The 23,769-nt window shown below is 53.3% G+C and overlaps 2 protein-coding genes across 2 annotated transcripts; one reads left to right on the forward strand and one right to left on the reverse strand.

Annotated features, from left to right (window-relative positions):
• Positions 1-2,796: 2,796 nt before the first annotated feature.
• On the reverse strand, positions 2,797-4,217 carry LOC109310833 (nyctalopin-like). The gene has a single exon (XM_019536163.1). The coding sequence runs from the start codon at positions 4,069-4,071 to the stop codon at positions 2,797-2,799; it is 1,275 nt and encodes a 424-aa protein (XP_019391708.1). The 5' UTR covers positions 4,072-4,217.
• Positions 4,218-15,925: 11,708 nt separating this feature from the next.
• AGTR2 (angiotensin II receptor type 2) lies at positions 15,926-19,870 on the forward strand. The gene is made up of 2 exons (XM_019536375.1): positions 15,926-16,392; positions 18,364-19,870. Exon 2 carries the CDS (start codon positions 18,437-18,439, stop codon positions 19,550-19,552), a length of 1,116 nt encoding a protein of 371 aa, XP_019391920.1. The 5' UTR covers positions 15,926-16,392; positions 18,364-18,436; the 3' UTR covers positions 19,553-19,870.
• The last annotated feature ends 3,899 nt before the right edge of the window (positions 19,871-23,769 follow it).

Genomic DNA, 23,769 nt, shown 5'->3' on the forward strand with positions numbered 1-23,769 from the left:
AGCTTGCAGGGTCTCGGAGCATAAGCCCGGGTGTAAGAGGTGGATAAACGAGAGAACTTTGTTAAGTCAAAGTTGGTTGGGAATCCCTGCGCGAGGTTTCTGCTGCTGGGAAAGCTCCGGTTCGTGATGGGGCAGCTTTGACCACTCTCCTGATCCAGAGGTGTTTTGGAAAGTTTCACTTTTTCCCCATCGAAAGCAGCTGCTGTGCTGAAATCTCAGTTGCTACGGAAGAAGCCGGCACCTGAAACGCTTGGCATGGGAGCAGCGCACCTTACAGCTAGCTAAACAGCATGTCCCCATCGACTCCTTCCCTCCCCACGGGGTGGCCAGAGCATTGCCCCATGCCCGTTTCTGAGCTGTTGGCTCTTTGCTCCGATCAGCAGCAAAATTTGACTATCTCAAACTCCAGAGACAGGAAAACTGTGCCTCGGCCAGCTCCAGCTGAAATGAGGTGAGTGACGTCTGCCTTCATCCTTCCCCAGTACCGAGGCCAAGGGTAAGGGTACAAAGCACGTGGATTAAGGCGTCCTCCTCCACTTGCAGCCCCCTGGGAACGCTTTGGGAAGCAGGAAACCCCTCGGTTCTCTGCCCGGTACAACACCAATGAAGCGCTGCTCAAACAAGCCCGTTGGGAAAACATCTGCTTCTCGCCCGGGGCGCTTACAAGGTGCCTTCTGCTGGGCTGGGTGACCTCCCAGGTTGTGCCGGCAGTGGAGGCCGCATCCACATCCCTCTGCAGCACTGCAGGAGCTGTAGCTTGCACCTGTGCAAGGGGACGGAGGCGAAGACCCTCCTAACCCGAGTCTCTGTGCTGCATCCCTGCTGAGAAGCTGCGCTGAGCAGCGGGGCTCTGGCGCGGATGCTAGCGCTACATCTGTGGACAGTCCCGGGGACGGTATGTTTTTGCCCCGCAGCAGCTTGGAAGCAGGGTCCCAAGGGAGTGGGACGCCTGTTATTGTCAGCTACTTCGCTCCAGCTGCAGGGAGGACCTGCCTTCCAGCCAGGACCTGCTTCGTCCTCCAGCGTTGTTTTCCAAGGTCCTGCTCGTTTCTCCGTGGAAAGCAGCCTCCTGTCGGACGGTGGGAGCTTGCCAATGGTAAAGACACATCAGTGGGATGTTTGAAGCCGCTTTGCAGGGGGCAATTCCAAGTAGAAAGGCAGTAAATCAAAGCAGCCAGTCGTGCACGGAGCTCAGAGGAGGACAGGCACAGATAAAGATTAAAAACAAGCCCACTTCCAATCACCAGGTCGGCTACAACTTGTTTTTTGTTCCTTAATCACGTTTATTTCCTCGCCCTGCGCTTACTCTTGTGTTTAGCAGTGGTTTTTTGAGGACATCGGGGCTCTGAAACGCGGCGCCAACGAGCCAGCGATGGGATTTGGGCTCTGTTGTTTTTCTACACCCACGTCTACCAGAAATTCTTTTGGGGGAAGATGGATGAGGCCCATTTGTGGGCAGGGGAGGGAAGAGCGAGCAGAAAAAGCTGCTGGAGGAGCCTTGAGGCATCCTCTACAACTTGCGGAAACTCCCAGAGGCTGGAGAAGAAGGGAGCTGAAGCGACACCGAACATAATATTTATTGAAAAAAAAAGATAGCGAGACAAATATGGCTTATAGTGCATGCCCCCTGGGCAAAAGGGGCTATTCGCAAGCATTAAAATAGAGGCCGCGTGTCAATAAAATATGTCAGGCATCGTGAGAAATAGCCGCGAGCTGGAGTCTGCTGGGTTATGAGATCCGTGACAGCCGCACGCGCTCCCCGTTAGTCCTGCGGTTTCTTTTTCAAATTCTCTTTGCAGACCTATGTTTTGCTGCGTCCTGTCCAGCGAGGACCAGCGAAGGGTGACGCCCGCCCGCTTGGCCATTGAAGTAGCGGCTACCTGACTGGAACTGCTCTTGCAAGGCTTTCAGATGGGTGGGGATGATTTATGATTTATTTGCACACCCAAAAATATTAAGCATCACCTCAGCAGGCGGGGATATGCGCCCTACCCATTGCAAACTCGCATGAACTTATGTGATCTGAACTGCAGGGTGGCGACTCTCAACCAGGCTGCTGCGAGATCCTTTCAGCGCACCATGCCCCATGTTAGGTGCACAAACATGATTCATAAGGTAAAAGCAGGGAGATTTCAAACAGGAATCCATGGCATTAAAAACATCCTGGCCTGTTGTGGTCTGAGTCTTTTGCAAGGGAAGAATTGCTCTAGTGTCTTTCTGTTGTGCAAAAAGGAGTGAAAAACTAGGAGCTGGTATTTTCCAGAGCCAAACAAGGTTGAGAACCGCAGCTCTAGAGAACAGAGGCAGCAGCTCCTATAGTCAGGACACCTCAAAAAAGCCATCGAAGGGCGACAGCTGGGGAAATACCTGTGCAGGTTAACATAAAAGCCGTTCTCACGTTGTAGGTCTGCATCTCACAGCAGCTCATGCAGACACTAAAGCCTTTCTAAGTATAGGGAGCAGCCCCCAGAGTTCAACTTCCACTGGGATGCCAAAAAGAAATGGGCGAAAAGGCGAGAGATCTCAAGGGCGGGCTTCCTCCTCACTAACACAGCCCGGCCCGAGCAGGAAGGCTGCTGTCAAACATCCTTATAACGCAGGCACCGCAGTCAGGATTTCGGCCATCCCATTAGGGCATTATAAAACTAAACGGTGCTCATCAATAAAAACGGCATATCCATCTAAAAATACCACCTGCAACTGTAGCCACAGGGACAGATTATTGCAGAACAAGCAGCAGCACAAAAATCACGCTTTGAAGTTGTTTTTTTCATATCTTGCAGGTGAAAGGCAGCATCAAGGCAGGTGAATGTGTCCTACATCCTTGCCCAGGCACCAGGCGAGCACGGCCGGCACCAGGGCATCGGACACGGCCGGCAGGCGCGAAGCAGCGCTGGCGTCGCTGTCCGTGCACGCGCTCTCGTCTGCCGGCCCCGGTGATGACGGGCAGCCAGTTAATTTCTCGTGGCCAGCAAAGTGCAGCAGGGTCCTGTTGTGGAGGGCTGGAAAGGCGCAGGGGAGCCCCTCCACCCGCCCTTTGTACGTCGCGCTCCACTGCGGGAACCAGAGCATCTTGCAGTCGCAGTTCCAGGGGTTGTGAGACAGGAAGATGTATCTCAGCTTCGCCGGCCCGGAGAACACGGGACTGGGAAGGTAACTTAGGTTGTTCTTGCTCAAGTGGAGGAAATGCAGCTGCTTGAGGTGGGAGAAAGCCGAGCCCGTGACGTGGGCGATGCGGTTGTTGTTCAGGTACAGCGCCCGCAGGCTCCGCAGGCTGCTGAAGGAGCAGCCGACCCTGGTGATTCTGTTGGCTTCCAGGTGCAACGTCTTGAGCTGGATCAAACCTTTGAAAAGCTGATTAGGCAAATCAGAGAGACGGTTGTGTCCTAAATTTAGCACGCCCAGCCCGCTCAGCGCCGTAAACGCGTCCCTTTGGATGATCCATATGGGGTTCTTGCGGAGGTTCAATTCGTAGAGGGTTTTCAGGTCCTTCAGGGAGTCTCGGCCTATGGCTTCGATGTGGTTGCTTGCCAGGCTGAGGCTTGCGATGCTGGATAAGCTCCTGAAGGCTTCTGGGATGTAACGCATGTTATTGGAGCCGAGGTCCAGCGCTTCCAAGGAGGGCAGGTGTGAAAACACCAGCGGGTGGATTTCAAAGATGTTGCAGAAGGATAAATCCAAGCTGGCGAGGTTCAAGAGTCCTCTGAAAGCGTTAGCGTGCAGGGACGTCAGCCTCGCGTTCCTGCGGAGGCCCAGCTCCCGCAAGCTGCTCAGCGTGCTGAAGGTCCCTGGGTGCAGGAAGGTCAGGTTATTGCCGTCTAGCCAGAGGCTGCGAAGGGCAGTCAGGTTTCTGAACATACTGGTGGTGAGCACCCTTAAAAAGTTACTGGAAAGGCTTAAAGCACGGGTGGAGGTTGCTATTTCTCCCGGGAGAGCTCTCAGGCCAGCTCTGTCGCAGCGTACGGTGTCCCGGGATAAGCACTGGCAGACGCGAGGGCATGCAGCAGAGCCGTTCCACGCCGGCATGACATCGGCCGCGTAAGTGAGCACGGAAACCGTAAGGAGGAGCATGGCCCGGCGTAAACCAAACACCGCGTCGAATAATGTTCTGCCGTTGGCGGGGAAGGAAGCGCTGTGACCCTCCTGGGCACCGCCGACACTGCCAAGGTCATCAGCCTGGGCTTTTAATGCAAGCGGGGTTAATTTGAGCTGCTGACGTCCACTGCAGACCAACGTGGATAAAGGTCTTAGGCTGGCACAAGCTGCTTAAGCCGTGCGGGAGTGGGAGGGACGCGGACGGGGAGCGGGAAGGGGAGTCAGCGCTGCGCAGCTCTGGCCCCCGCGTCTCGGAACGGAAGTAGGGTTAGGAAGGTGCGGGGGAGGGCATCCCGAGTGCGCAGGCGCCAGACCAGGAGTCTAAAGAGACCCGGACTTGTCAGTTTGGAGAGAAGGAGGGACAGCACAGAGGTCCACGAAATCATGAAGGGTGCGGACCAAGCGACCAGGGAGCCGTTGTTCACCAAGTCCCGCAACGCTAGAACCGGGGGGCAGCTGCTGTAATGAGCGGGCGATAGGTTTGAAACTAAAACGGGAAGGGGCTATTTTTACTCGGCACGTTGTTAACTTGTGGAACTCATTGCCACAGGAGGTGGGGGAGGCCGACAGCATTGCCAGGGGCAAGATGGGATGGGACAAATTTGTGGACAATAGATTCATTAAGAGCTGCTGAGGGGAACAGTTGGAGATGTTTCCTCTGGCATCTCCGAATGAATGATGGCAGGTGCGGGGAGGGTCGTGAATAGGGCACATCTCTAGTCCAGTGCCCTCCCTATAGCACCCACTCCTGCCACTGCTGGGGATGGGACTGGGCTGACCCAGCCTGGTGCTGCTGATGTCCTTATGAGTGCATGCTCAGCCAAGGGCGGGCTCAGAGAGGGGCAGCTGGTTGTTTCAGGCAGGCCCCCTGCTCACCCGCCACTTCCCAGTTGCAGCCCTCAACCCGGTGCACGGGGGCAGTTTTGGGGCCCGCCGAGCAGGGCAGGGGCATGAGGGGAGAGTCAGAGGACAGGCCTGACGTGTTCCTGGAAGGCTAGTGCAAATGAGGCGGGAGGCTGCCTGCAAAGCTGTGACCACGCCACCCATTTCCCTTCTCCACCGGCGTTGTAGTGAGCAAGTGCAGGGAAAGGCAAGCCCCTGGGCAGGGCAGCGGGTCGTGCAGTGCTGAGAGGGTGCTAGTGCATCCACGCGGTCGCTTGCAAACATCGCAGCGGACCCAGCGCGTGCACGGTGGCGGCACAAGCGAGCAGGGAGACTTGACGCAGGATGGGTCTCATTCACCAACCCTGAACACACGCGAGGCAACCGTTGTTCGCCCGCTGGCGCCTGCCTCCAGCAACGGCGCAGCCAAGCTATCGAGAGTGCTGTAGCGCGCAGCATTTTCTGCATCGCTGCCCGAGCCTGTAAAGCAGCAATAGCTGCAGGGAGGAAGCCAGGACACCTTTGTGCTGAGCAGACCTTGCTTAAATAGCAATCTGTTGCTAGCTACAACCTGAATCTCCCAGCCCACCAGCAAGGGCAGGGCGGCGCACAGTACAGATCCCTCTTCGGGAGGGACCGTGGTGCCTGTGCTGATGGCGAACCACTGGGAAGCTCATGCAGAATAGGCCCATGCTGGAGACTTCCCGACACCTGCTTTGCACTGGTGCGTGCATCTGGCTCGGTCCCTCGGGCCCCCGCGCCTCCGCGGCACAGAGGGTCCTGTTGGCATGCTATCTGCAGGCATGCTGTACAGCCTGAACCGGATTCGGGGAGCGCGCCAGCACCGCCAGGATGATGGATGCTCTCGGCCGCATGGAAGGCATGCTGCAGCGCAACGCTCCTGACAGCCTCGCGCCTGGAGATAAGGCCTGCGCGATCTGCTTCTCACTTGAGGAAAAACAGATGCGGTGCCTGCCGCCCCGGCGCTCCGAGGCCCGGCTCAGCCTTGCCCCAGCGCTCCAGGCCGGGGGCGGCAGTGGCCGCAGGCGTCCTCTTCCATGGGACTCGTCAACAGGCGGTTGCTGTCGCTGGCAGGTCTCAGTTCTTTCGTGCAAAGAGGCTGTGTCCTCCCATGCATATAAAAGGCAGCTAGTACATCCCGCGGGGAGCTCGGAGGCTTCATAAATATGTGGTGTGATGAACCAAATTTTTTTTAGCACCCTGGGTGTGAGTCCTCTTTGGTGTGAGAGCAAGGCCGAGCCAGCACAGGACATCTTTCCTGGAGGAGATGAGCACTCCAGTGGTGGTGTGATGGGTTTATCTTCTGCTTTATAGGGACCTTTCAGGCTAACCCCCACTCCAGGCATCCTGGAATCAGAGAAAACGAGGGTTAAAGGGACCTCAGGAGGTCGCATCTGAGCTCCAAGCAGGACCAGCCCCAACTACATCATCCCAGCCACGGCTGTCTAGGTGGGCTTTAAAAACCTCCAAGGATGGAGGTTGCACCACCTCTCTGGGTAACCTGGTCCAGCGCTTTACTGCCTTCTTAGGAAGAAAGTTTTTCCTAATATCCAACCTCAACTTCCCTTGCTGCAGCCTGAGCCCATTGCTCCTTGTCCTGCTGTCTGCCCCCACTGGGAACAGCCCAGCTCCGTCCTCTTTGCAGCCCCCCTGCAGGGAGCTGAAGGCTGCTATCAAACCCCCTCAGTCTTCTCTTCTGCGGCCTAACTCAGCCCAGCTGTAACCAAGACCCAGGCTCCGGTCTGGGATTCAGCTGTTCTCACTCCTGAGGACTGAATGGGGAATGCTGTTGATGCACCTTTGAAACCTGGGTCCAACCCACCCTGCAGCCCAGCACCGCTGCTTGCTCCCTCTCCATACGGGCACGTCTGTGCTTTGCAGGGAGATGTTCATGGGCAGGATTTTCAACCGAGCTGTCTCCTCTGCCCAGGGAATCTCTCTGCTCCCCATCCTCCCTGCATTTGGTGGAGAAACCAGATTGCATATAGCTGGCGTGCCTTGTGCAGACCCCCGGGGACACGAATAACCCTCGCTGACTAACATGCCTGCTGGTGCTGGAGGAGGCGGGGGCGCGTGCTTCAGTGCGGATCCATGTTCAGATTCCCGCGCGGTCATTAATCCTCTGCTATCCGGGACCCGGTGAAAGCTGGCTGGACCTCCAGGGGCTGATTACCATATCTTTGGCAACCAGTGATTGGCAACGGGAGATCTGATTATTTTGCTTAAGACTCCACGGTGACTAGACTGCTGCTCAGCGTCTTATTAACTGAGTAACTGGTGACACAATCCCTTGTCTTTGTTTATTTGTTTATTTTTATCCAACTTTTTAATAATTTTAGTTATTTTCCTTAGTCTCCGTATAGGAATCCTCTAGTTTTCAATCATGCCTTTTTTAAAAATACCTCTCCGTTCTGCTCAAATGTCCACCTTTCTTTATGCGTTTTCACCTCTGCTTTTGGTTTCCTTTTGTATTTGTTTGCTTCCTTCTTGCCTCAGTTGTTCTCCAGGGTTTGGGTTCCCTGCTCTTTTTCCCCTTCGAAGTGCCCTTAACAACGGGCCCCTTGTAGCACTTTGTTTGCATCAACTTTTTTCCTTTTAAAATTCTTAAAAGAACAAAAAAAGGAAAAGAAACAGCAGTAAACCCTGAAAGAACAACTTCTCCCTGCAAGTCTAGCCAGGACCACAGCATTGTGTAATGGTGTCCACCTCCCAGCTGTAAACAACTTCCCCGCTGCAAAGGGAGAAAAAAACCCCAAAGCCAAACCTTGTGTCAGCTCTGCAGCTGAAGTTACTGGAGGCCAAACACTGACGCGTGGTGCAGAAGATGCAGTCACGTTGCTGTTGCGATGGGAGGTGGCTTCCCATGCCCGCGCGGGTCCCTGGCACATCTCCCGGGCTGTCGCGTAGGCGCTGTGCCTGTTGGCACCTGTGACCGTGTGCAGGGGACCCTGCTTGCGGTGACAAACACACCCATTATCCCCACCCCACCGGAGCTGCACCCACTGCAGGATGTGTGTCGGAGGAGTGCACAGGGGTATACCTCCCTGGGCACGTCTACATGTGCGCTGCAATGCGCATTAGCCTATTTTAATGTACATTAAAGCATCACAAGACACCCCTGTGCTCTTTAGCTAATGCACATTAAAATAGGTTGCTGTTTGTTTTTTTAGCAGCTCATAGTGGAGGTATTAGATTTAATGCACATTACCTAAAGTGCATTAATTGAACGTGTAGACATGCCCCACTGTCCCTCTGCCCCAGTTCAGCAGGACAGCAGCTGTCTGGTTCCCCTCTGCAGGGAGGCCAGGGTTTTCCCCTTTGCTAAGAGGCCTGAATGCCTGGCATTGTCCTTCCAGCCAGGAAAGGCTTGTTTCTCCTCTGGCTGAAGCTATGTAGCTCAGGCTGAACAAGGTGGATCAGTTCCATTGCTTTTCTTCTGATTTCTTCTTCATACAGCATTTTTATTTTTGCAGTTGCGGCAGCACAGCCAGCAGGAACAGGGTGTGTTTCTTCACCACACAGATCTTGTTTATCCAATTTCAGCCCTCCCCCCACCCCTTTTTTTGAAATCCAGCTCTTTCCTCCCTTTCATGCTGACTGTTTTGCAATTGATTTCATATCAGGATTTTTCAGAACATGTTGGGCTGTTCTTTGAATTCATTCCTGCCAGACGTGTCCTACTGGGACTAACACTTGATGGGAAAATATAAATTATGGGGGAGCTTGGAGGGGCTGAGCCCCCCCATAGGAGATGAAAGACGCCCCCAAGAGACAAACCCTTCCATGGGCCGGTCAACCCCCAACCCTCCCCATGTCCTTCTAAGCCGCCCAGGTGGCGGCAGCAGTGGTGGTGGTGGCAGCTCCTTCCAGCTTCCACCACTGCAGACCCCACCAAGAGTCAAAATGTAATTCAAACCCTGGTTCCTTCCCTTGTCTCCGTCATGATTTTGTGTTGCAGGGAAGGTGACTCTATAGCTGGTAAAAAGTTGGTGCAAAAACAGTGTTTCATGATTGCAAGTGTGTTTTCAATGGTGTCAGGACATGGGAACCAGATGCACACTGTACCGCGTGTGGAAATGGTCACAGTTGCCCCTATGGCAGTTGTCCTTCGAGCCAGTTCCCTCAAACTCCCTCTCGACTTTGCAAGTAGTAGATGCTCAAGTAGTTTGTCTAGAAAGATTGTGTGTGTATCTGTGTAAAGGCTCTGGAAACTAATCTCAGCTCAGCGTTACCATTATTTATACGGTTTCCCAGCACCTGTGGTATGGGATGGACAAGCCAAAGGCCAGGTCTGTGCCACTGAAGAATTCCCAGGGGAAGGGTCTGCCCTCCCAGCCCTGCTGCCTGTCATGTTGTGTGCCCTGAGTTTCCTGGTCACATTTGCAAGACCTGAGCCCTGTATCTGCCTTCCATATGGGCTGGTTTTATTTGATCCTTGGGTGCTTCCTTTGGCTGTACTTTCTGGAGGATGCCAAGCAGTCTGGCCAAGCTGGCTCACACTTCCAGCATGATTGGAAAGACCGAGTCCTTCCAGTTCTTATTAGGATGGATCCAGTCTGCTACACCAGCTGCCGTCCATGTGCTTGGTCTTCTCTTCGGACAGGAGGGGTTATATTATAGTAGAGTCTGCTAGCAGCGGGGTGTCGAGTCCTGCTTGCTACCGTAGAGTCCAGGAAGCTGGATGCATTTCCCAATATTGGGTTTCGTTCTTCCTTTCCAGTGGTGGTAGGTGGGAGAACCCCTTTATCCCTTTGCTTTACCTAAATGGGGCTGTCTGGGCAGCTCTCTTAGCCCCATGCCAGCTTCTCCCTCTGGTGTTATCGGTGTCGGCTATGGCTCGCAGCCCTTAGTCCAGCAGCTGGACCGGGGTGATTAGATGAGCTATAAATACAGCAGACCTTGTTGTCTTGCCTCTAAATGAGGAAGGGCAGAGTTAGCAGCAGCATTTGGTGTCTTCTCTCGTGAACTGCAGGAAGGGTGAACTCAAGTGAGGGAAGTGAGCGTGGGGATATCTGAGCTTTAAGGGAGCTGATAAAACGACCTCTGTTTTGGGGGCTGGCGGGGGAGGCCTTTTTGTGTGGATTTGAAGAAGCAACTCCTGATGATAAAAAGGGTGAGCAATGTAGAGACAGCTCAGAGTACAGTAGGGCAAAGGGTTTCCTCAAGGTTTCCCCAGGTCTCTTGGAGCCCGGGCTTCTTTACCCCGCCGTGCTCTCTCTTTCTGCCAGATGGGGTCTGTCATCCATGCTGGTCACGTGCCTCGGGATCCTCTTAGGGCAGGCAATGGGACTTATGCTCCTATAGCCTTTAAGCTCCTGGAAGCCCCCGCGCTATACTGCAGAGGAAGTGACAGACCTCTCCTAGGGTCAGTGCAGCCGGACGTTTGCTCCAGGGCTGGGAGCTGGGGGAGCAGGGTGGGAGGGAGGGACTTGCAGAGAGGGCTCCAAGTGGCTGCCTTTAATAGTAACAGAGTCAGTGCCTTTCCAGAGCTGTCGTGTGCTTATTTTCTTTACAGATTTTAGTAACTTTTGAAATATTTAAGGCCACATTTTTGTCCGAACCATGCAGTACTTGGATGGTTTTGGCAGCTGGGGGAGCTGCCGTGGCTTGACACTGATGCAGCTGTCCCAAAACGTGCTCCAGAATAAATTTGTGTGGATGGAAATCCATCCTTCCCCCAGCACGGACAGAACAGGGTGCCGTGTGCCCTGCATTGCCCTCCCTGGAGCTGAGCACCGGGGTACTGAGCTCTTCTGAGGCTCAGGCCACTTTGTTCGGGCGTCTCGATGGGAACAGAGCCCCATGGATCCTCAGGACCCAAGAGCCCAATCCTGAAGGGCCACAGCTCAGTTTCTATTGATGGGAGGTGAAGGACCTCAGTCTTCCTGGATCCCCTTGCCATGGCAGGCTTCCTTCTGGGTAGGCATGCGTGTGTGTTGTCCCAAGGAAAGTGAGAACAGACCCCTCCCCAGCAGGCATGTTCCCTGACAGCGTGGGGATTTGGGTACTCATTGAAGTGTGAGGGACCTGAGTTGAGTTTTCCGCTTGGTCTGACTGTCCCAGCCACCTGTGGAGGGTTTAGATTGTGAGTGTGGTCAGGGGTAGAAAGGTCAGAAAGATTTATTGACTTAAAAAACCCACAACTACGCATAATAACAAGACAAACGATGACAGACAAAAGCAATTCGCGTCGGCAACTTATCAGCAGTCCCTCTGATGCCTGATACATAGCAAGCTTCTCTTTCCACAAAATTCAGCGAAGTCAGGCGTCCCCGAGCAATGCTGTCTGAGGGGTGCCGGGAAGGACCCTGGATTGCAGTTCTTGGGCTCCAAGATCCACGGGCCCACTGATCCACGCAACAGCTAACTAATTCTTTTCACAGAGCTGCATCTTCCTTCTGATGGTTTCCAGATATTTCAGCTAATTTATAGCTTCTGAAGGACACTGATAACGTACAACTACTTAGATTCCTTTTTCTTCAACTGTCCTTAGACTGACCAATAGCAATACAAGCCTTGCATTCCTTTGATAAGGTAATTTTAACTGCGCCACAGGGCCTTACTACTTCTAGGCTTGGCTAAATTTACTAGGCCTTACTTTATACAAGGCCTCACTACATCTTAAACTATAATTAGGCTTTTAGCAACAACTTATAGCTTAATATCTAAACAAATACAGAAAAACACTTGGTCCAATCTTCATAGAGCCTTCAGCAAGCACTTTTATCACACAGACATACTTTTCAGCTGCCACACTGACACCTTCCCCCAGGGAGACCTCAGCACTTGTCTCCGGTGCTCTTGGGCTCTGTCCTTAACACTGTTGCTCTCCTTACAAATAAGCCATTGGCAGAGCAGGGACTGCAGCCTTGGGGTCCCATCTCTGGGCTGAGCATCCTTCCCACCAGGTTAGAGAGCTGTGCACCAAAGATGGCTGAAGTATTTTATCCCTATTGGAAGAGCTGCAAGAGGAAGGACTGCAGGAGACCAGCTTGAAAACACCCTCCCTCCGGCATGGTGGTTAGGAAGATATGCAGCAGCCAGGTAGGAGATATTGCATTCAATCCCTGCCCTCAATCTCCACCTCCAGCAGGCATCCTGAATGCCATCTTTCATGCAGAAATCATCGGCCATCCAACCTAGCCTCCTAAAGAGTCTGGACAAGCCGTGTCAGTGCTCATTTCAGCTGGAAGTGCTGTGGGTGTGGAGGGGGTAGACCCTCATCAGAAACTTCCCACTGAAAGCTTAGTCCCTTGCAAGCAAGGAAAAGAAAAACCAAGGAGGAGAAACTCCAAGGACGGGGTTTTATGCAGCCCTGGGAGAAAGCAGCTTTTGGGCAGGACGTTTGCAAGGCAAAGGAGGGAAATGGCTGCAGTCCAGGGACACATTTTATTCTGAAGGCGCAAGCGTATGAAACAAATCCCTGGGGCCCCTGCTATGCCGCCCAGGCTGGCCTGTCTCTCCGTGCTGGGCATCTTGTCCCCTGTCAACATGGAGCTGGACTCCGCTGTGCCTTACTGACCTACATTTGATGCCGTTTCTTGGGCAGCCCATTTCCACAGCTCTTCCCAACAGAAACAAATTAAAGCTACAAATACCTTTTGCATCTGGATCCCACATGGACGAATCTGGCAGGCAGGGGAGGGAGGTCTCAGCCTCCCGAGAACAAGCTGACAATCTGCTAGAACATTTTGAAATATGGCTTTGCTTGGAATAATCCAGGCAAGGATAAGCAGCATTTATCAACTCCCCCACCAACACCAAGCCATGAGAACTGACTTAATTTACCCAAATGAATAATGGAATTGCGGGTTCCCGTTATCTCCTTCCCATCCCGTCCCTTTGGCATCGGTGCAATCTGCCAGGCACGTCACTAAGCGTTTGGGCGCGGTGTCAAAAAAAGGCCACACTTGGCTTTCCAGGCTAACATGCAATTGCACATGCAGATAGGAGGCTTGGGCGTGCAAATTTGCACTTGCAATCAGGTGAGCACAGCACTTGGGTGAGACTGGAGGGCACTTCCTTCCACTGAAATGCATGCTTGCGTGTCCCATGCACACTTGACTGTTTCCACAGGAGGATGGTGCTTCATGGGTTTCCTACTCGTCCTTTGTCCTTGGGGCTGGGTGGAGAAGGTGCTCTTGCCCTGCTAGCAGAGCAGCAAAAGGAGGATCCCGAACAGGCTAATACAAGTATCCTTGACTGCGGGGAAGGTGCGTGCTTCCAGTGTGTTCTGGGCCAGCGCTTTGCACACAGAGGCCCAAGTCCTGATTTCTGGGCTCTACCTATGTCCAGCAATTGGATAATGCCCCATGTTGAGCCAATTCCTCTCCTCTGAAGAGTGATGGATGGATGGAGGGCAGAGCTGTAAGCATCCGTATTGGTAGAAGAGGCTAGACACCAGCCGGTGTCTGTGAGCAGCTAGAAAGCATCCAGAGGAGAAAAGCAATGTTTCTATCCCAATCTAAACAGCAACTTGGTCTGGTAGCATGCAAAATAAACATTCACATGCTACCGAGCTTTTCTGGGTTACGCTGAAAGTTGGAACCGTGAGGGAGAAGGAGTCGGTGGAGACTATTGATGGCCCATTCAGATGGCAGCCAGCAGCACGTGCTTTCATGTGCCATGGCGTTCGGGGACCGGATGAGCAGCGTGTCAGTCTATGTGTGACTGTAAGTCTGAATCATGCACCTGAATTGCTTTGAAAGCACCTCTCAAGTCAGGAACAGGGGGTTTGCAAAAGTCCCAATTCTCTCCTTCATGTGAGGTGCTGCAATTTCAGGGGTGTGAACTTGCACACGTAATATTTGCTCTCTCCACAGGGGTTTGGCGTGACACTGGAAGCTCATTTGAAAAAGCCCAAGTGAAGAGGTAAAACCCAGTGAGCATTTTGCAAATATTAAATTTCTCTTTGTTTCTCATAAACTGCTGCCGTAAGAGATGGTGGGAACACTTGCTATCAGTTGTATTTTCACTGGAAAATTTTTTCTCAAAAAATAAGAAAAAAATGTGGGAATTCTTTCTTTAGGACTTCCTAGGTTTTCAATGCAAAAAAGGAAAAACCTCAGGCCTATCAGTTTTCTATGACTGTTTTCCCTCCAGTCTTTTCCAAGAAGCAGAGGGAAAAGAGGGGGGCAGGTAGGAACCTGCAAAGCGAACTGAAAGGAGAAAAAAATGTTTGGTTTTGATGCTGATTTTTTTTCAGCTTTCAATTTTCATCAATATTTGGAAAAACTTGGACTTTTTCATGGAACAGGCAAGAAACACAAGTCCTCCAGAACATTGTCCCAGCTGTGTTTATTTTTGGCTGCTGTGACCGTGATGCACAGTCCAGAAGTCCTGGGAAGCTTGCTGCTCCAGTGGGAAGCAGGCAGGTCCCTAGCTGTGCATCATGCATCTTGCAAGTTGGGTGAGCCCTTCAGGGCCCAGGGTCTTGCTGGCGTGCGTGGTGCACATATACGTGCTGTGATACTTTGCTTTGTCATGGAAAACATTTGTCCTGTGAATGGGCATCAGATTAGTCACGGTAGCTTGTCAGCTTTGACCGTTTGTTTGTCCCTGAGATGCCAAATTGAACGCACCAGAGGACAGGGGCAGATCCAGGGGGGTGCACAGATGCACTTGTACCCACCTTTAATCCTTTCTGCACCCAAAGTTTGAAACGAGCTGCCTGGCCGTGGCAGCAGCATTTCGAGGCTGGCAGCAGTCCATTCATGTTGTGGCTCATTATCATCTGCCTGAACCCTTCTAAACTCTTCATGACATGGGTGTTAATGACCCTCTCTTCTTTTAATGGTCTTGATGTTCCACAATCAAGCTCACCTTTCTTCTGCCAGGATGCTGGCTGCTCCTGGTCACAGAGCTCCTATTTCACAGCCCTGCCGGTTGTTTTTAACTCCTTCCAATGAAGTTTTTTTTTTTTTTTTTTTTTGCTTTGACCCTAAACTGAATCATCCAACCCTGGGTGCCTAGCATACTAGTCAAGCTTCTTAAACTGGAGAAAAATCAGCATTGTTTTATAGGTGATGATGCCCCTCATCACACGCTACAGCCCTTTTTCCAAGTCCTAGATCCACCCGTGCTGGGGTAACAGGACTGGGTGAGCAACTAGGTCTTTCTATCTTCATGTGCCTGCCTTTTTGGGCTCCGGAAACAATTCAGCCCACCAAACTGCGTGCTTGGGTGCAATTTCACTTTGTCCCCAAAATCCCCCCGGCAGGAGTGCTCCGCTGTGGTGACAGCAAGGGGCAGTGTCAGGGTGCTGTCCCGGGTGACCTTGGGCAAGTCATGTAGCCTCACAAGCCAGGCCCGTGCCATGTGTGCTCCACCAGCTGCCCACGAGTTGGTGATGGGAGCTGGAGCTGGGAGAGGGGCGTGTTTCTGGGCTTGGTAGGGAGGAGGTATAGGGGTGAAGTGACTTGAAGTAAGAGGCAGAGCCGAGCCTTTCTGCCCGAAACGGGCATCGGCAAGGGCAGCCTGAGGCTCTCCGAAGGGCATCCTTCTCATGCCAAGGACGCTGTCCCACTGGGAGCCCAGCTCCCCTGTGTCTGGCGCCGAGGGCACAGCAGAGGGAGAACAGGACAGACTGTTTCCAGCACTGGATGTTTACTCTGCACTGATCCGCCTGCATTAGCACGCCCGCTTCTCCGGGGGCAGAGGCGACCCGGACCTGCCAGGGCCTTGCTCAGCTTTCCCCTCCCTGCTTTGTGTGCATCAGGTCTCCCTGCCACAGGGGTTGGCTTTGCTGGCAATGGGTCTTGTGCATCCTCTGGCAAGCAATGTGCCCGCTCTTACTAGGCACCTTCCTGGGCATCCAGAGGCAGCCGCTCGGGGCACCGACAAACGAACGTTTTCCTAGGCTGAGCTCTCCCCACATCCTGCTACCCGCTCCACATTGGCCCCCACGAGTGTCCTATCTGTTTTGCAAGAATGAGGATCATTTCAGGCATGCAAGACTTTTTTTATTCTTCCCTTCCCCCCGAAAACACGTTGCTGCCGTACGTGCGTCTGTGTAGGAGGAAGGGGCTGTGGCTGGGCGTAGCTCCACGAGCACCACTGCCCCGAAAGCCAGCTTGGTCTGTTTGTGCAAACCGCAGTTTTTTGGGTTTCTTGTTCCTCCCATCTGATTTATTGCCTACGTTCACGTGGCCTCGGGAGGGGGATTCTCAAAGTGTTTTGCTGCCAAAAAAGTGGGGGAGGGGGCAGAGCGAACTGGCAAGCCTTCCCATTTCAGCCCTGGAGTTGCATGTTTAGGTTGAAGTCTCCCAGTGGAGAAAACAGAACATATAAGAAAGAAACCAGAGAGCTGGAGATGTTGCCTGCTGGAAGGACAGTGGAGTAAGAGGGCACGTTCGACCGAGAGCCACCTTCCACTTGAAATCTGTCATTTTTAAGGTAAGATGAGCGTGAATTTTCTTAAAAATCAGTCGCGTTATTTAAAAACTCATTGGGCTTGAAATAGCAGCATGGTAAAAGGAAGCATCTTTTGCAAATCCTCCCCGTATCCTTTTTTGATGTGAAGACAGCGGTGCATGTAGAAGCATCTAAGGCTTATCTACAACACCATATTTAAAATTAAACATGAAACGGTCCTTTTACAGAGCGTCAGTCCAACAAATAAGACCTCATGACTCAAGTTCTGGCTCTTGAATACCTGTGTATTAACTTCAGAGATTTGAGACACACAACAAAGTAATTTATTTAGTGAATCCCCCTCCCCTCTGGGAAAAAGCTACCATTTTTAATTACGGTAATGTCATTTGAAGATCTAGTATTTACGACTCCAAGTATGGAGGCACTGAATGTATCAAGGTGCTTCATCTTCTTCCAGATTTAATTCTTAGTCCATTAAGGCAGTAATGTATTTAAGCATGAGTCTCACTAGGTCTTTCTAGGCAGCACATTGTACTTGGTGGATATTATTTCTGATTGTGAGGTGGTTCGTTAGAAATCATTAGAACAATGGAGAATACCAGGACTTTTGGAGACTTTTTGCTAAACTGCTGCAGAAACATTGGAGGCTTCGATGTGACCTTGCGTGTCACGTCAAACGTGAAACGATCCTGTCGCTGAGAGTAAAGCAAACAGATCAGACCTCACGGCTCAGCTTCTGGCTGTTGAACAGCTGTACTGGACTGCCCCGAGATACGTCCTCGAGTCCTGGCTCAGGGAGATTGCCCCAGGATTTCCCTGGCTGTGCCCTGAATGCTGCTTTTTTAGGAGCTGCAAGGATTTTTTGCAGCATCCATGTGAACGACTCCATGAGGATTAAACTAGCAGCCGTGGCCTCTTTGCTGCAGCTAATGAGACATGATTGAAGGCAGCTGTTGTAGCCCTGCTATTGATTCGACTCCCAAAGCTTGTGCACCGCTTTGCTTTGCTCAGCTCTTTCACAGAAACGTCTCAGGCAGCAGCTTCCCGAGGGTGTCGTGCATGGCGCGCGCACGTCCCTTTCTGCGGCGCGTGGCCGCTGTTCCCATGCCGCATCTTTCAAACAAAGCACCGTCCTGCAGCCCCTGACCCCCGAAGGCACGAGTCCCACTGGCTTCCCGGGGATCAGGATCGGGCTCTCGAGCCTCCGGTGCCTTCTCATGTTTCCAGGGGCAGATCTGGGGCTGCGGGGCCGAGGCCAGATTTGCTCTTGCCACTGGGTGACGTTGTGCAAGCCCCTCCCTGCCTCTGTTTCAAACTCAGCAAAATCCTAGAAAATGAGGGTGGAAAGGGACCCAGTCCAACCCCCTGCTCCAAGCAGGACCAGCCCCAACTCCATCATCCCAGCCAGGGTTTTGTCTAGCCAGGCGTTAAATACCTCAAGGCCGGAGAGTCCTCCACCTCTCTCTTCCTGGCTTCACCACTCTCGAAGTGAAAGAGTTTTTCCTAATATCCAACCTCAGCTTCCCTTGCTGCAGCCTGAGCCCATTGCTCCTTGTCCTGCCCTCCGCCCCCACTGGCTCCATCCTTTTTGGACCCACCCTGCAGGGAGTTGCAGGCTGCTGTTACAGGGATAGCAATGCTTGCCCACCTCGAATACCTACGGCGGACTCGCCGCCACGGGAGCAGGGTGGTTTCACTGGAATCGGGACGCTGGGCGATGAGCACAAGAAGCCTGGATACAGGCTGCGACTCTGCCCCCCAGTCCATCCCCCTTCCCCGGTGCCTGTCTCGGACACCCGCTCGTAATCGCTGCTTTGCGCTTTGCCTGTCCTAAGTACTATACGCCGTGACCTCTCTTGTGCCAGTCCTCCTCATCTCAGTGCACATAGTCTCATATTCTGGCTCTCAGGGTTTTATTCTGGAATAACCCTGTCTTTGCAGAGCAAGGCGCGCGGGGCGCTGCTCTAACCCGTGTTTTGTGATGCTGCGCAGGTGAGCGATGTGAGGTAGCGGCGTCCGTGCCGCCAGCGAGCCAGCAGACGCCGTCTCTGCCCCAGCCCCCAGGATGTACGGCAACGGCTCTGAGCCTCTCCTCCTGGCCGAGGACCCTCTCCGGGAGCCGAACTCGTCGCCGGCCAACGCGTCCGCCGGGCAGAGCTCGTCGTCGTCCTGCTCGCTCACCGTTTCCGACTATCAGTTCGCGCTGATTCCCGTGCTGTACTGCGTTATCTTTATCCTGGGGATTGTAGGCAACAGCGTGGTGGTGGCGGTTCTCTGCCGCCACAGGGGCTCGAAAACCGTCGCTAGCATTTACTTGTTCAACCTGGCCACGGCAGACTTGCTGTGTCTGGCCACCCTGCCCTTTTGGGCCGCCTATTACGCCTACGGATACAACTGGCTCTTCGGGTCCGTGATGTGCAAAGTGTCGAGCTCTGTTCTGTCCCTCAACATGTTTGCGAGTATTTTCTTCATCACCTGCATGAGCATGGACCGGTACCGGGCCATCGTGCACCCCATCCGCTCTCAGCGCAGGACTCTGCAGCAAGCGTCTGTCATTGCGCTGGTGGTTTGGGGCCTGGCCTGTTTGTCCTCCCTGCCGACCTTTTATTTCCGTGACACCTACTATATCGAGAGCTTGGGGGTGAACGCGTGCATCATGGCTTTCCCCAACGAGAACTGGTCTGCCGGCATGGCCTGGATGAAGAACACCCTCGGCTTCCTCGTCCCCCTCGTCGTCATCGCCACGTGCTACATCCGGATCAGGATGCACCTGCTGAAAGCGCAGGGCTTTGAGAAAAACAAGCAGAAGAGAGACCGGGTCCTGAAACTGGTGGCTGCCGTCGTGGTGGCCTTCATGCTCTGCTGGCTGCCCTTCCACATCCTGACTTTCCTGGACGCCCTGGTCCACATGGGCGTCGTTGACAACTGCGACGTGATCCGAGTCATTGACACCGCGTTGCCCTTTGGCGTCTGCCTGGGCTTTGCCAACAGCTGCATCAACCCCCTGTTGTACGGCTTCATTGGAAACCAGTTCCAAGAGAGGCTCCACCACTTGTTTAAGCTGCGAGTCTACCAGTTTAGCAACAGAGAGAGCTCCTTGTCAACGAAAGGGAGTTACCTTAAAGATGCGGAGACCTACGGGACCTGTGAGAGAGGAAGGGGACCGGGGACCGGCTGCTGAGCTGGAGCCTGCATCGTGCTCTTGCTCTAAACCTGTTCCTGTACGTCTGAGCGCAGACCGCTCAGAGCAAACATATAAGTAAATATGTAAATGACACTGCAACTGTAAAATGAAACGCGGCTGGGGGGGAGGTCCACACGACTGTTGTTTAATACAAGGATGGCGAATTGATGCTAATGAAAGATTGTGAAATAGATGCACGTGCATAATATACTAAATGTTATAAAGCTGCCTTCCTACAGGAAATGGCCCGGCGTGTTCGCAAGCTGTCCGTCACGCGATCCAAGGAGTTAATAAAGCAATGCAGATATGACTGTGCCTGTTTGTAAGAAAATATGCCCGTCCCTATTTGATTTGCTGGAAACCTGTGATTAAGAGTGCATTTTTCTTTTTAAAACAACCCTACACGGAGGGGATGAGGCTGGCTTCCTGTTTAGTTGGTGCTGGGACCAGACCTGGACTCACGCCTGAGTTGTCACAAGGCACACGTCGTGTTGTGTCCCCTCGGTGTTTCCTGTGCCCTTTGGTGGGGGCGGCGGTCTCTGTTTTCAGGGAACGCGGTCCCTGCTTTGCTAAGGGTTTCCCTTCCCACCTGTCCCCGGTGGTGCCGCGCCTGAGCTATCGAGAGCGCCTGCTCTTGGTTGGCTTTGGGTGTCATCCTGCACGGGCATGGAGATATAACCCCCTTGGAAGTGCTCATGGAGCTGGCATGGGACGCACCCACCAGGGAAAGCTAACAGAAGCAACGCGCCCCCCCCAAGAAATGTCTTTGCCCCTGTGATATGCCCTGCTGTTGAAAACCCATTCCCACCAGCACCCATAATGATCCAGCCCTGGATATTTCTGGAAGAATAAGCAATTAATGGCTTTGCAATTAAAGAAACACATTGCGTTCCTCCAGCAAAACAAGCAATCCTATTAGGATAATCACCCAGTGTTTCAGTGGCGTGATCAGAGGACTGGCAGTGGGTTACTAAACATTTTGCCTGCAGCTCGCTTGGGTTAGGTCAGGAAGTGAGCACAGAGCGAGTAGCACTAATTGGCATCGTTAAGAAGCTGAGGTTGGAGGGAGCATTGTCTTACACACTCAGCATTTGATCCCGACCCCTTCGCCACGGCTACATCTGCTCCGTGCTTAAATAAGCCGTGCGTCTTTCCCGTTGTCGGCCTGGCACCATTCACGCAAACTACATTCATTTTTCTAGAGTTGTCCTTGGCTTGCTGAGGTCCCAACCTGGGAGCTGTCTGAACGGAGAATCCTACATTTCAGTCCAACAGAATTGAAATCTGTTGACCCACGACAGCGATTAAGTGCCAGCCAGCTTTATATGCCGTATTTTCTGGCATACAACACGCCCTAGGGTACAATATGCACCTTGTCTTCGAAAGGCAGAATGGAGGGGAAAAAGACCTTGTAGCAAGTAACCGAGTAGCAAAGTCTGCTCCTTGCTCTGTTCCCTGTGCGTCATGGGCAGATTTTACTGTCCCTATTGCTGGCAGAAACTTTCCTTACCGTATTTCTCACATATAATGACAGTACAGTTTCCAGCAGCTGGTTTTGGGGTGAAAGGTGTGTGTGGTACGCAAGGAAATACAGTAGAAGAGCAGTCCAAGAACCGCCCTTAGCAAGCCGCGGCAGGCAGCTGCACACATCCAGTGCTCCTGTGATTGACTGATTTACTTACTTACTTATTTCTTGCTGGTTCTACCACATTGCCTTGCAGGATGGAGGAAGGAGGGGGAGAAAATGTGTCTTAATTACAGACCAAAATCAATTGGGAAATACATTTTCATTTTCAAAGGAAGCTGACAATGGAGGGGCAGGCTCCGTGCCGACGACATGTCGACTGACTCTCTTCAATTGACTGTCATTTGTAAGGATCAATTTGGCCCCTATCAATGGGTAAAGTCAGTGGCTTTCAAAGTTGGGTGTCCAGCATCGTCCAAAACGGAGCATCTGGTAAAGCACTGGGGTGGCACGAGAAGACGGGCGCTAGGGCCGAGCATCGCTGGGTTTTGTTGTGGTGACAGCTGCGTAAACAGAGCTCAATTCGTTCCTCGGGTTTCTCGCAGAATTGTTTCAAAGACCAGAAAACAACCCGAGAAGTCAAACACTTCATGGTTCAGATTTTTCTTGCTTGGAGATGAGAATGGGAAGCTTTTTCCTTGCAAACCTCCAGGCCGATTTTCACTGGGGAAAAATAAAACCCTTTTTGGCAGTTTGTCTTGGGACCGATTCTAGTTATTAGCGGGGTGCAGCTCCTCTTCCCATCCAAGGGCTCTGCCGTACGTCCGCACTGGTAGTTCGGGGTCACCGCAGCCATTGCGAGATGTGAGCTGCCCCTTGCTGTCTGCACCTTTACTTTGTGGCCCACGCTGGTCATCCGCAACATGCTTCTCGTACCGTGCGTTGGGCCCTGGTAGCCTAGGGGCGGCTTGTCTCTGCTTCTGTGCTTACAGACTACAGAGGCCCAAAACAGGGAATGGTGGGGTTGGTGCTGGTGGGCTGCTCGTATTCGTGGGCTCTGCATATCGGCAAGCCATATTGCAAGGAGAGTCCCCATATTGCAAGGGGAGAAGCCGCTCTTCGACCTCTGGCTCTGAAGGTCCAACCAGGTCTTGGGGTTGAGTGTTAGGCTTTTCCGTGGAGATGCTCGGGGGTGTCTGGGCTTGCAGGTGGCCAGAGGGTTGACCCACGAGTAGTACAGCCGTAACCCACATCCCCTCCACCTACCCCAGCCTCGCCCTCCACCGTTTCCTCCTTGAAGTCACTCTGCTGGACCCTACTGCTGCTCCTTGGGGAGGCCCCAGGGACCTGCGGCTTCCTTCCTCGTTGCTGGGACCTGGCAGGGAAGAGCTGGAGCACGTGTGATTGATCACGTAGGGTCTTGTCAGCGATACAGATGTGGTGGGGTTGGCCCATAGGTTCTCACAGCTTGATTCAAGCCTTGGTTATATTTGCATTACCCTTGGAAGCGGATGGGATGGCCAGCGGATGTCATGCCTCTGCAGAGGGGATGCTGCCGTCAGCGCGGTCGTTGCTCTCCTGCCTGCAGCGCGGGTTTGCGGAGCTGCAGCAAGACGCCGGTGACCGTGTGGCACGTCACACAGCGTCCGCACTTCTGGGTGGCTCTGGGGGTGGCGGTGCGGGGCGGGTAACCCCCCGGCTAGGACAGCGCCCCCATCCCACCCCACAGCCCTGCTCTATCCACCCTCCATCCCCCAGAGCCCAGCTCTCAGCTCCACTTCCCTCCCCACAGCATTAATGAACTGCAGGGAGCGGTTACGTCCGCCAGCGCCACCGAGCTGAATGTCAAGCCAAGCGGGACGGCGGCATTTGTTAATGAGAGCAGGCGCTGGGTGGTTCGTTAAGGGACTTGTTTGCATAATGTACACAATAAGGGCTGTGTGGAACAGCCTGTTCTCCTGGAGAAGTCAACACCACTCCAGCCTGTGCTGGCACCGGCTCGGCTTGATTTATTGAGTGCAGAAGGCCCCGCCGTCCTGGCCAGCAATATTGCACACCCCTCGCTGCTGCTTGGGCCCTGCAGACAAGGAAGGGACAATGAAGGGAAACCTCTTTCCCTGTAGAAACGACTGCTTTTTCACACGAGCTAAGCATTCCCCATGGGCGTGCACGAAACCCAGCATCCTGGAGCCTGGGGATAGGTGTGCCCTGGCACTGGGGACTTTAAGCTCACTGCCAAGGTCTGCACACACCCTGGAAAGGATGCACGGAGGATGCTCCAGAAGCACCTCGCACCACGCGTGTGAACCGCCCTGCTATGGGACCGCGAGACATTTTCTTGTCGGGCAGGTCTGCCAGAAGAGCCCTCGAATTTCTTCGGCTGGTGTCCAGCTGGCCGTAGAGCGGTGCGCGTGTCCCAGAGGTGCTACTAGTCTCTCGGGTCGCTGGTAGCCTTTTGGCAAGGCACGCGGATGAGTTCTCCAGGCTCTGCCTTCAGACTCCTCGGTGGCCGGTACGCCGAGGACCGCAGGATGTGCCTGCTCGTGCTCCCAGGCCGGCTCCGCCGCTGGGACGTCTCCCGTGAAGGGTAACACAGAATTTTTTCTGCTTCTGTCAGTCCTACTCAGCTGCCAGCTGTGGGAGATGGGGAGGGCAATCGGGCTGCTGTGTTGCACGTATTTGCTAAGCACCCTCAGTCTGGTGCACGCTGGTGCACTCGCACCTGGCTCTGGCCAGTTCAGATGCTCGC

This window comes from Crocodylus porosus, unplaced genomic scaffold (genome assembly GCF_001723895.1).
Source record: "Crocodylus porosus isolate Cpor-Errol unplaced genomic scaffold, CroPor_comp1, whole genome shotgun sequence".
NCBI lineage: Eukaryota > Metazoa > Chordata > Crocodylia > Crocodylidae > Crocodylus > Crocodylus porosus.